Source organism: Zeus faber (genome assembly GCF_960531495.2).
Source record: "Zeus faber genome assembly, chromosome: 15".
Lineage (NCBI taxonomy): Eukaryota > Metazoa > Chordata > Actinopteri > Zeiformes > Zeidae > Zeus > Zeus faber.
The window spans coordinates 22,138,435-22,150,763 of NC_137194.1; the positions used below are offsets into that span (position 1 = coordinate 22,138,435).

A 12,329-nucleotide genomic window follows, 5' to 3' on the forward strand; every position below is an offset into this window, starting at 1 on the left:
ATTCCTTATGTGCTGGTGCATTTGCTGTTATTCTAAATAAATTGCTAAGCGGAAGATAGCACCACCTTAGAAACAATATTTCAATCTAGTAACCATCTTAAGCACAAATTCTGTGACGTGAAGTAAGGTTTTACTTTAGGATTTACCTTTGGTTCTGCCTCTGATGATGCCCAGCCTGCATCTGAGAGAGAAGGAGAACAGCCTCCTCTTTCCTCCGCCCGGCCGGGCTCCTTTCCGGGTGGAGTCGGCAGGAGAAAAGGCCAAGGCAAAATGCTTGGGGCTGGGTCGCCCCTTTGCAAAGATCACCCTCGCTGACATATTCATTTTTCTTCCACTGACAGGGAAAATAAGACTCTATGTCCCAACGCTGTCAACTTCTTTACCACTGCAGTCTCAGGCTGTCTTGTTTCCACAGCCCCTTGAGTCTGGAAGACTTCCAATCATCTCAGGTGAATCCTCCAAACCAGTCACAAAAGCAGGGGGCATGGAGGGGTATTTATCCCAGGAGCAGTAAAGATGGAAATACATAAACTTACGTCTATTGTAGGCATCTTCCTTTAGCAGACTTGCTCATTCACCTTTCAAATTGCCTTCAGGCAATATAAATGGCTTTTCCTGCATCGCGGGCATGGTCGCTTTACCATGGACAGATGGAGCCAGGCTACAAGCTGTGGGGCACACAGCTTGGCTGACAGAACGCAATGGAAACTCTCACCCCGGGCTGTTGGCTGTAACGGTACAACGCAGTGTGAGCCGGTGATGTTGTGGTAAATGGTTGTCGTTCAAACACCCTTTATTATCGCCAGGCTCTATAATGTAAAATGTTAAGTGGTTTCCTGCATTGGCCAAGGTCAGAACTGGCATCCTTATCCATATCCCCAAATATGAGTTTATAATTTCTGAGCAAGAACATAAGCATATATGGAAGGCTTCAATGATTTTAATAGCCACAGGACATTGACTTTATAGACTATTAGAGGACGACTATGTTTTTAACAGATTAGAGGAATAAACAATAATATTATTCACGCTACAATAGACAGACAACCCTCAGGCATTCTTTGGGCTGCACTTCTGCCTTATCCGTTTTATTGTGTTCAACACTTCCCCATTTGGGAATCTGCTCATAAGTGCCTAAAAACAAAATAAGGAAGTTGTTGGCAATACAGGACAGAAACCAGGCTGACAAACTCAATTTTTAAAGACTTTATTGTGAAAATAATGGCCAGATCATTCGTTCTCCTCGCTGCGCAGCCTGGCGTTGGGGTTGGTGATCTTGATGGCCAGCTGAGCTGCCCGCTCCACAATGAGCTTCCTGTTCTTTGAGGAAACATTATGGGCAATCTCAGCACAGTGGGTCCTGCACAAACACACAAGAAAAAGGACAGTTTCATTTAAATTGAGGGGGTTGAGATCGAAGAAACTAGAAAATAAAATAAATTGTTATTTCTATTTCAGGTCTACATTACATTTGTGACTTGAGTGAGATTACCAGGCAATGTGGGAAAAGCTGCATTACTTAATCACTACACTTGGCGAGTAAGGCCAACCACCTTATTGAAAGCCCTTCCAGAGATCCAAAGACCTTTGGCACAGGGCAACAGTGCTCATGGGAATGCAGCATTTATTCCAGAGGGGCATAAAGCAATAAAGATCATAGCAAAACTTAAAGACCAACTCCTGTTTCCCGGGACAGTGGATTCTATTTAATTGGGGTGGATGTTACGGCTCACAGCTCATAAAGCCACTGCCCTATGACTGAACACCCCCCCACCCCCCGTTCGGTGCAGCCCCCATGGTTAACTACGCTCACGTGGAGCGTGGTATTACGTTATCACAGTAGAAGTCACCGGATGCGTTGGCGCAGCGTGGCATTGGTTCAGGCGTCCTATTAAATCCACTGTTGGAGCTCCACGGCATTTCTGCGCGAGTATTTATTTATTTTTACTCCCCCACCTCAACTGTGCACAGCTACAGCCTTTTCAATAGAGACGAGATAAAACTACATAGAAATGTTTTTGTAGAGAGTGCAATCAATCAAGGCGTCCAGTCAGAAAATAACCCCCTGTGATGGCCGTATCCCCATTACGGGTTTGTTCCATAAGGAGTTATTTAAATAAAACACAGTTCTGGCAAGCTGATCATGGCCACCACATTGTTGGCGCGTGCATCGCTAGCATGCGCACCTGTGCCCCTCTCTGCCTGAGACAGACAAGCAAATTGCTCCCGATCGCTTGCTCACAGCAGGGTCTCCTCATGCGTGTGAGAGCCGGGCTGGGGGAGCCGCTCCCGCCCCCCGTCGCGCATATCTCTGGTTATGCAGCGGGAGAGAGGAGCAATGTCTCTTCTGATGATATTGAAAATGCTTCTTCGACAAATACCTTTATCTTATTGCAAAGAAACGGGTTGTATAGCCTAAAAAAATAGAAAATCAATTTTGTTAATTTCTCCAATACCGTTAACGTCGGAGCTTATCGATACTACAATCTTTAATAATTTACCCCAGGGACACATTTAATACAGAGTCTCTGCTCGAAACCCTTGGCACAAGCTTTTGCCCCACTCTTCCTTGCCTCCCCCCTCCCTGAAAAGTTGAATATTTGCATACATAACAGCTGAATGCAATTCGACTGACAAAATCTTAAGTCCAGTACAGCCCTAGACGCTGCACATCTCCAAAAAAACGACTGCTTTAGGTTATGATTTTAAATAATTCAGGCAGATTCTAACATCAACAAGAGGCATGATTAATGTTTAGTGACGTCATTCCAGGGCATGAGCAAAGCATGAACCTCTGAGCTCTGCCTTGGGAAAGTGCAGGCGTCATCCCATTCCCCATCATGATGATTCAAGTACAGGATGAATTTCCAGGTTAACTCTTGCTGTGCATTTAAGTTACATTTTTACACAAAGAAAAAAACCGCTCCATCTGTTGCATTCCTCTCCATGTATGCACACAGTCCAGCTGTGTTGGGCTCGCTGCAGGGCAGTGCTAGTACAAGAGTAAGATAATGCATCCCAAATGTTTGTCTCCAGAGGTGCATATTTTAGGAAACGGCTGCAAAAAGAGAAAACTAATTTATTCCACCGCTGCTGCTGGAGCAACCATTAACATAGAGTCTGGCAACGCAACAGTGGAACAAGCTCACACCTAGTGCCAGGACTGCTGAATCCCAATCCATTTTTCACCAGAGATTGTAACCCATGTTAGTGTCTGCTAGATGACAATGAATAAAATAAATGTTAACCTTCACAACAGCCTCTAATGATAGTTTCTTGCCAGTATTTGATGGTTTAATGAGCTGGATCTGAATATTGGTGTACACACTATTAGAATTATAAATCTACCATTATGCTTAATATACCATTGTATGTATGTCGACCAGTTTAATTAGGCGAATCATTCAACATGGCTGGCTAGTCATTTTATAAGATGAAAAGGCTTGACCAATCATACATGGTATGATGAAATGTTTAAGTACAATTATGAGTAAAAGCTGACATGAAATTTGTTGTATAATAAAACAGTCGCACAACCTTAAAGGACAGATGTTCCATTGACTAGTACATGCCTTTGAAGGCATTTAATGGTATTATTTTTAATATAATACTTAAAATTACCACAACCTCGTGTTACTGCTGCATCTTCCGGAGATCTCCAAAAGAGCAGGCATGTATTTACCTCAGGTTACACCCAGGATTATCCAAGTTTTTAAGACTTTTTAATACCACTTAAATGAAATTTAATGCCAAATTCACAGCCATAGTGGCTAAGTATGAAGGATATGATGGAAAATCAGAAGAATTACTTACCAAGTACTTGAATAATAATAGCACTTCAATAAGAATTTAGACCGATTTATATCATCAGTTAAAAAACAAAACTTTTTTGCATGGTAAAAGAAAAACAGTCTATTTCTTAAATACAACTCATTGGGGCAACACGTGCAACCACATGTGGCTTTTATGCCAGGCATGTAAAAGGACAGCTTAGGCAGCCCCCGGCTGGAACAAAACAGTAATGAAATGAAAATGCTATATTTATAATAAACCGTTTATAATAAATGAACGCGTGTGACTGGATTTTATATTATTTAAAGTAAAGAGATCGTTTTCGCAAACCTTATTGTGGGAACCCTCTAGTAAAAATGCGATCACTCTATACGTTGAAGAAATACTGACGTCCAAATTGAGTACTCATGCCCATCCCTAACGTCGTCAAGTCGAAATATTGCCATTATCACGATGTAAACTTTTCCATTCGTAAATTCTTAATAGAACATAGTCTGTCTGAATTAACTAACTTAATTATCAGTTAACGAGGGTTGTCTATCAGTCTGAAAAAAAAAGTACTACTACACCACGTAAACCGGAAACCCCCAACAAACCACAAATAATATTTTCACTTCAAACTCTTGTAAACATTTCACAGCTTTGCCGCCTATTTTTCTTTGAAATATCACCAAAATCCAGATAAATGTAAAAATAATATTAATTTGGCTCGATACTGAGATAAGCCTGCACTATCCTTTTAAGAATTGAAGTCGCCACTTGATGTCATCTCCCTGCTGCGCCGTTATTTGCATGTTAAAGGGTATGCGACCAGACCAGTTATTTATGCCGTTACATGTTTATTAAATCGTACAAAATTCAGTACTTTGTTAACTAAATTAAACGCCTTTTGGGCCTCATTTTAAGAATATTAAATGAAATGCTTTAATGCCGCCCGACCCCGAACAGGAGCAGCCAAAAGAAGACGGCGAATGACCCCGCAGGTAAACTGTGTTAGTTGACGATTTGATTATGCCAGTCAAAGCAGATTCTACTTGATTTCTTAAAAGTTTGGTTTCGCATTAGCATTCACCCTAGAGAACACATTAAGACATGTCCACCGCATTAGAGAATGGGAAAAACAACATAAAGGCTTCAAGACAAAATGCAAATAAGACGCCAATGGGGGTGAATGTGGCAGTCATCTGACCCCAAAAAGCATACGCTAATATTACAATAGGCAAAGTCATCTACATCATTCCAATAAACATTCTAGAAAGTGGGATGAAAGACAACTTACTTGTTGCTCATCATCAGCACCTCGAGCTCCTTGATGTTGTGTATAAGGAACTTCTTGAAGCCAGTTGGCAGCATGTACTTTGTCTTCTTGTTGCTACCATAACCAATGTTTGGCATCAGCATCTGACCCTTGAACCGCCTGCGGACCCTGTTGTCAATACCTCTGGGCTTACGCCAGTTTTTCTGTTGAGAGAAAGTTAATACCATCAGGCACCTTCAGTCACCACTGGGGTCTTTAGAAAAATTTCAGTCACATTCGCATCCCACGGTGCAAATGCACGTCACGCAGACTCTTACCGCGATCTTGACATATCGGTCAGACTGATGGCGGATGAATTTCTTGGTCCGCTTTTTGACGATTTTAGGTTTTGTGAGGGGCCGCAGAGCAGGCATGGTGACTAAAATAGAAAAGGAAAAACACAGTTAACATTAGGTCTCATGACAATAAAAGTTGGTGGGTTTGAGAACATGCAACCATAACTTGTCAAGGCATTATTTTAGAGTTTAATAGTAACATAACGAAACAGGCTGGTCTTGCGACATTAACAAAAAATGGCTTCATTCTGATACAAGGCCTATAGCCCCTATCCACAGCAGACATTTTGACATGACATGGAAGGGTATACGCCGCTTGAGACTCTAATTGAGGTTGACTGTTGGTGCGCTGTGTACCAGCGTGTGTCCATGGTACACAGTAAAACCTACGCGACACAGACACTATGAATGCGATTGGCTTCAGTTGTGTTTAGCCATTAATACACAATCAAAACCACTGCTGTGAAAAGGGGCCAGGGCGATCCTTCAGTTACTCACTGTATACACGAGCATGGACACCCACAAGGCTACGTGTAGGCTAACGAAACAAGCCTCGGCAATGGCGCCTGGCGTCTATCTGCAGCCATGCTAATATACCTCCAAGACAACATGTATTAGGGTGCATGTATGAGATCTATCGCCACGACCTCAACCCTTTGGATTCGCCGGAGCCTACGCGCAGGTCGTCGAGGCAGCCGGTGAGGCCACGCTTCGAGACGGGCCCGTATTCAAGCTAGCGCCATGAGAGACGGGGAGCTAACCGAACAGAGCAAGCCGCTCGCTCCACTCGTACGCTCCGTTTCAGAGGAACAACGAAGGCGCCGTCGACCATTTGTACGCGGCGCACACACGGGGGGTGATTGCGGCGGACCGGTGGCGGGTTTGCGTCTCGATAACGCGAATAAACGCACAGATGGACATAGATTAGGTCCACTCACCCGCCGACAGTATCCAAAAAGGGCTTCTCGCAACGGCGGAAGGAAGGAAAAGGGCTTCCGGGAGCGCCGCGGTGGATTATGGGTAGTGTATTTTTCTTTGGACTACGGCGTACAGGAACGTACTGCAGTTTAGTCTGATAACACAAAGTTGACCATAGTATATATTTTTAAATGTAAGACGTAAAAAAAAAAAATCATGAATTGCTATTGAATATATACTTGTGTTGCTGTCGTTTGTGGCGTTTACGTTCAAGGCACATCCCCTTTTACGCGAGTGTAGTTGCTTCACGGCATTGCGAAAGAGAATCGCGCACTTCCTGGAAATAACTGTCTCGTTTTTCCTGGCCGGGGCTGCTTTAAGTTTCGTTTCCCCAGACTTCACAGGTTTCCCGACTCATCCTCCGGCCTCTCGCGTCTCTTCATTTCGGTGTCTTGAAGATGGCGTACCAACACATCCACAGGTGAGCGAGCTGTGTGGCGGCCCCTCGGGCGCACCGTGGCGGCTCTTCTAACGGGCTGTACTGCTCTGCTTTCAGCGAACAGTTCCGCGGCGTCGCCAATCCCGGGTACGCGGCGCACCCCGAAGCGGCTCCAGGTAGTACACCCCGCGGCTAAAAAACACTGCTCAGCTCACCACCTATAAATAATACACCGTTATTCTATCTCATGCTACTAGTGGGGACAACGGTTTGTTATTTTGTAAAACCAACTTCATATTGTAATAATCGAATTGCGTACATTTTATTTTGTGCGTCGAACGAACATGCTGTACACGTACACGACGTTGTAATAACGATAAGTAATATGATAACATTTGATCCCCGATGGATATTGAATGATAATAATCATCATCATCATCATCATCATCATCATCACCACAAAATCAATCGTTGCACTTCAAGTTCAAGTTCACGTACGAACTTCCGTTTATTTATTTATTCATTGGATAATTCGGGGAACGGGGTTGTGTTTTTAGGGGTCACAGTGTAAGTGGGCGGCAAGCCCGATGTTGACGCATCAATGAGGCGCTTGATCTGAGCACCGTGGGCTGGTCCGCTGGGCCTCAAACTTTATCTCGGAATCGAAACCAGGACCTTCTTCCTGTGAGGCGGCAGTGCAATGCACTGAAGATCTACACTGATCTCTCAGGTCTCCAAAGATCTCTACTGATATCTAAACATCTCTACTGATCTCTAAGATCTCTAAAAATCTCTAAGCATCATCATCGTCTGACCAGCGATGGACACTTGGTTCCATAGTCAAATGCAGAGGCCACCATCCGAAGCATGTGCGTGTGTGTGTGTGTGTGTGGATGCATGTGTTGTAGTGTGGTGTGTTGCGTGGCAAGATTCTTCTTAAAGAACTCTATGGATATCTAAAGATCACTACGGATCTCTAAGATCTCTTCTGATCTCTAAAATCTCCAAAGATCTCTAAAGCTATCAACTGATCTAGAGATCTCGAAAGATCTGTAGAGATCTCGAAAGATCTCCAAGTCTAAGATCCAAGTCTAAGATATTGTCTTTCAGCTGATTACCCCCTTCACTGGCATTGGGAGGAAAAAATAAAAGAGAATTAACATAAATTATGTACTATATGTGCGTCTTGTGTTTTTTTTTAACATTAACCAATGTTTTTTTTACACATTTCTTTTTTAATTTTCGAAGTACCCCCTGTAGGTACCGCCTGCAGTACCCCAAGGGGTACGCGTACCCCGAATTGAGAAACACTGGGCTAAATAAGTAAATATTTACTGCACCCCGTAGCATTTTAAGGAATAGATTAATTAATTTTATACAATATTTTCCTCTTGCAGTGCATGTACTTTTTATGAACAACACAACTTAACGTTTATGATTTTTTTTTTTGCCTTGAACTATATTACAGATATTTGACGTTTCTCAGTGCGCGCGCGGAACATTTTTTTTGGAAACCGTTTTGTTTATTTAACAATTGTATCCAAACAAAGTCATGGAAGTTGAGTAGCGAATGAACCCGCAAACAGAAACATGTGGGTGTGAGGAAACAATAATATAAAATACAAAAAAAAGTGAAAATAAATAAACGTACAATAAACGAAGAAATAATTAAATAAATGCTTTTTTTTTTTTTTTTTTTTTACAATGTGGGAAGACATTGCCAACATATTGAGAGCCAAGGGCTCTTCGGATGTGTTGTAGTAATTCTTGTTTGAGGTTAAAGGATTTTTTTTCTTCAAATCTTCCCGTCTGAAGCAACAGTTTCACGTCACACAGGGACAGCGTCATCTCGGACGCTCGGAGTGTGAGTGTGTGATCTGTGGGTGGATCGTCACGCCTGCTTTTCTTCCCGTTCTGCTGCGTTTTTCTCCATTTTCTCAATTTCCTTGAACAATGACCATAGCCTGACGGGGTCCGCTTGACGCGCTTCGTCTTTCAGTTGTTTGTATATCCTTGTATATAGTCTATGTCTATACATGTACAATGGAAAACCACTTGGAGGGACGAGGTAAGTGAAGGCCAGCTCTGCGCTCATTCTTATCCTCTGTTTTACCTTGTTGTTTATCCGAAAGCCGAGGAAATGCGGGGATCGGGCACAACGAAAACGATTGTGATAAAGTTTGCTTCGCTGACTTTCACAAAATCTGGCTGTACAAAATGCCTCGAAATGACAGCTCTACGTGCGCGTCTACGCCTCAACGAGTTTATCTGGTTTGCTTGCAGCGATGTTCGCCCCACCCACGGGCGACTCCCTCGGCCCCAGCGCTCCTCCGGCCAACATGTTCGACAATGTGCCCGGATACGAAGGAACAATGTCCGGAGGCGGAGGTGAAGTATGGACGGTGGTCCAACGAAAACAAACCAAAAAAAAAAAAAACAATTTAAAAAATTGTGTTTAAAATAAGCAAGTCAACTTTAATAGACCAGTGGTTCTCAACCCACGGTCTGGTGACCCCCAGATGTTACAACACGCTACAACATGCCAGTTCCACTCTTATCTCCCTATTTGTAGTATAGACTGGGGTGGAATTTCGACAATATCATTATGTAACAATAAAAATGTTCTAAGATTGAGGCTCCTAGAGACAACATCTTCAGCAAATGGTGTCAGGTGGCCTAATGCGTATAAAATTGAAGGGGTTGGGAAAAATGTTGAGACTGTTCGAGGCAATTAAGTTAAGAATCTGCTGTGCTCGCTTGTTTGTTTTAGGTGGATTCTTGCCCCCGCCAATGCCTTCCTGCCCCGCTCCCCAGCCAGAACCTGGACCTTCACAACTGCATTGGAGGTTAGGTTTCAAATACCACTGTTGGGGGATTTATAACACAAGTTTATACGCTGTATATGTATATAGGATGTATAAACCACTATTTGCAGTATTCTACTTTAGCAGAATTAGTTGTTTAATTTAAGGCTATAATAGCCTGACTTAGTAGGTTTAACTGTATCGCAAGTGCGAGACTCAATTTTATTCCTTTTTTTTAGAAGGATACAACATATTTAATGAGAGAGAAAGTACAGTAGTCATTATGTTATCATGACCCCAAACTCATGTTTTCAGCAATATCACATATAAAAGATCTGTGTCTCTTGGATATGTTAAGCCAGATGTAAAGTCCCCATCTTCATTGACTTAAATGGAATCAGAATTTATTACACATCTCTTTGTGTACCTGTGTACCTGTTTTCAGCATCCCTTCCATAAGTGAGGATACGGCCCGGGATGCGTTGGCCCTGTATGCCTCCAGTAAGTGCTGCTATAGTTCCGCACCAGCAAAGGATGGGGTGATAACCAACATGGAGGCATTCAATACATACCGGGTAGGGAGGAGAACTAAGTGTATGTGCATTTATATCTGGATTCAGTGCAGGATATTTGCATTCCTATAATTATTGTGGAAACCAGCTTTATTTAGCAGAAGATGTTGAGCGATATATTTATGGCATGAAACCTTTTGACAGGAATGATGTTTTCAACATCCTGTATAGCTAATTGTTGATTTTGATTCTCCACTTTTTATAATAATGCCTTTTTAAAATTCTCACATAGCAATTTATGTAGCATATCTGAATGCAAATTAAATACTTTTGTCTCATTTTGTGAAAAATAACAGTTAAATGCTCCCCCTGACTGTTTTAGTACCGCCTGGAAACATTCACAGAGTCCAGATCTACAGAGTGGAGTCAGGAACCATACAATGGTGTGGACATTTTTAGCCATGGCATATGTGTCTTATCTTTTTAATTCTAGTGGTTGCCATTACTTCACAGTTTTAATACAAGGTTCTTTTGGTCAGGCCAACCTGTGGATGCCTTTTCCCAGCCATCTCCAGGACCCTGGGATATCCCTGCTCAAACTCCCACTTTTTTCAAGGATGAACAGCAGGTTATCAAGGTTCCATACACATCATCTGTGAAGGTAAATCTTCATTAGAACTTTAATATGCCACTTTCTGTAAAGATGACAGAACACGCAAATCACATGACTTTTTCCTGATAATAAATATTTATCTACAGAACTGCCACGTTTGTTTTGGCATGGGGAGAACACCTTGCAAACACTGTGCTGGCGCTGGCAGTGTAAGTCATTTTCTGAAGATTTTTCAGAGGTTGCTTTGGGACCCAAAGAGTGTTTGATGCATGATTCATTTGATTTGATTCATTGTCTGTCATGTTTGTATTTTTTATTTTTTGCCATATTTAGAAAGTTTGTTGGGTGTGCAATGGATCTGGCTTTCGCCATGGAGATGATCGATGCAGCCACTGTAATGGCAGAGGGAGAGAAAAGTACATTTGTGTCCATTTTTTTGTTTAGAGTAATGAAAAAATAGCGTCAGTATCTATCATTTCTAAATTATCTTCTTAAAAAATACCTTTTTCTGTTGCAGTTGTGTCTATTGTCATGGCCAAGGATCAAGTGGATGTGGGATATGCAACGGAAAACGACAACTTTTGGTCTACATCAAACTGACTGTGAAATGGTAGTTGTTTTTTTTTGCTGGATAATTTCTATTGGGACTGACAAACATAGCTACTGAAATGGCGGTTTTCAAGACCTTACAAATATGGAAATCATAGGGTTTTATTGTGGCATAAAAGTTGATCATTCATTTAAATGATTCCGTACATTTGTCCCAGGACTAACAATCAGGACGACTATGTTGTGGAGCAGTCAAGTGGTCTGCATTTGGAAAACCTGAGCAATGTGACTGGTAAAGAGCTCTTCAGAGATGCTCAATACATGGTAAGCTTACTAACAGAGGAATAGAAAGTCATTTGGGGACTGTGACATCATTATTTACTTATTTCAACATGGGACGGTTAAACAAATGAACAAAAAAAAAGACGTGCAATCTCGACCCAACAAGTAACTTGCTGTGATGTAGGTTTACCCTCTCATGGGCTTCCCGGACCCTGCGGTGGTGGGTGCTGCGGAGCGCCTTGTCCGTGATCACCAGGGAAAGTTCTCCCAAACATCTCGCATTCTACAACAGGTAAAAATGCTTCCGCTCCCATTCATATCAGGATTATGTAGTCTTATTTTATTGTATTTTATTTTTTTCATTTTTGATCATTTTTCATTCAGCAAAATCTCCCGCTTTCACTGACAAATGTCTTTTACTTCTTTTTTAGCGTCAAACAATAGAGTTGATCCCCATCACCAAGGTGACCTACAGGTGGAAAGGGAACATGCACATTTACTTTGTTTATGGGAACGAATTCAAAGTCAACGCGGATAATTACCCGGCTACCTGTTGCTGTTCTATCATGTAACTTTACTGTACTTTTTACAGCCCTGCATTCCACTCGATGATAAATGAATGCTTTACAGAACAAATATAACATCTAATCTGACATATGTAACAAATAACATATATTGGGTGATTCATTAATTAATCAATCTTTGCATTTGTGATCTTCAGTCAATACAGTATTTTCTGACCATAATCTGTGTAAATCAATTGGTCAATGTTCGCACGCGCTTTATTTTTTATAACGAACTGTATCTCAATCCAATAAAAAAACGTG

General features: G+C 41.9%; 2 protein-coding genes across 3 annotated transcripts; one reads left to right on the top strand and one right to left on the bottom strand.

The window, feature by feature from the left end:
• Window positions 1-1,193: 1,193 nt before the first annotated feature.
• rpl32 (ribosomal protein L32) lies at window positions 1,194-6,382 on the bottom strand. The gene is made up of 4 exons (XM_080015765.1): window positions 6,324-6,382; window positions 5,368-5,468; window positions 5,072-5,253; window positions 1,194-1,360 (listed from the first exon to the last, which is right to left on the bottom strand). Exons 2-4 carry the CDS (start codon window positions 5,461-5,463, stop codon window positions 1,231-1,233), a joined length of 408 nt encoding a protein of 135 aa, XP_079871891.1. The 5' UTR covers window positions 5,464-5,468; window positions 6,324-6,382; the 3' UTR covers window positions 1,194-1,230.
• A 38-nt stretch (window positions 6,383-6,420) lies between these two features.
• Window positions 6,421-12,329, top strand: ssuh2rs1 (ssu-2 homolog, related sequence 1). 2 transcript variants are annotated; one of them, XM_080015763.1, is made up of 13 exons: window positions 6,421-6,784; window positions 6,860-6,918; window positions 9,026-9,130; window positions 9,513-9,588; window positions 9,992-10,121; window positions 10,441-10,501; window positions 10,598-10,719; window positions 10,818-10,880; window positions 11,005-11,087; window positions 11,189-11,281; window positions 11,439-11,544; window positions 11,687-11,794; window positions 11,934-12,329. In XM_080015763.1, the coding sequence occupies exons 1-13, from the start codon at window positions 6,762-6,764 to the stop codon at window positions 12,072-12,074; spliced, it is 1,170 nt and encodes a 389-aa protein (XP_079871889.1). In that variant the 5' UTR covers window positions 6,421-6,761; the 3' UTR covers window positions 12,075-12,329. The 2 variants fall into 2 exon arrangements, with proteins under 2 accessions (XP_079871889.1, XP_079871890.1); XM_080015764.1 differs by lacking the exons at window positions 6,421-6,784; window positions 6,860-6,918 and adding an exon at window positions 8,457-8,810.

What these genes read in the sequence shown, in the direction of transcription:
- rpl32 (XM_080015765.1), bottom strand. Translation starts at nt 5,463, where the DNA reads ATGCCTGCTCTGCGGCCCCTCACAAAACCTAAAATCGTCAAAAAGCGG. An exon ending in ACCGATATGTCAAGATCGCG is followed by an intron (nt 5,254 to 5,367) that starts GTAAGAGTCTGC and finishes TTCTCTCAACAG; the next exon opens with AAAAACTGGCGTAAGCCCAG. An exon ending in GTGCTGATGATGAGCAACAA is followed by an intron (nt 1,361 to 5,071) that starts GTAAGTTGTCTT and finishes GTGTTTGTGCAG; the next exon opens with GACCCACTGTGCTGAGATTG.
- ssuh2rs1 (XM_080015763.1), top strand. Translation starts at nt 6,762, where the DNA reads ATGGCGTACCAACACATCCACAG. An exon ending in AGGCATTCAATACATACCGG is followed by an intron (nt 10,122 to 10,440) that starts GTAGGGAGGAGA and finishes TGACTGTTTTAG; the next exon opens with TACCGCCTGGAAACATTCAC. An exon ending in ACTGTGCTGGCGCTGGCAGT is followed by an intron (nt 10,881 to 11,004) that starts GTAAGTCATTTT and finishes TGCCATATTTAG; the next exon opens with AAAGTTTGTTGGGTGTGCAA.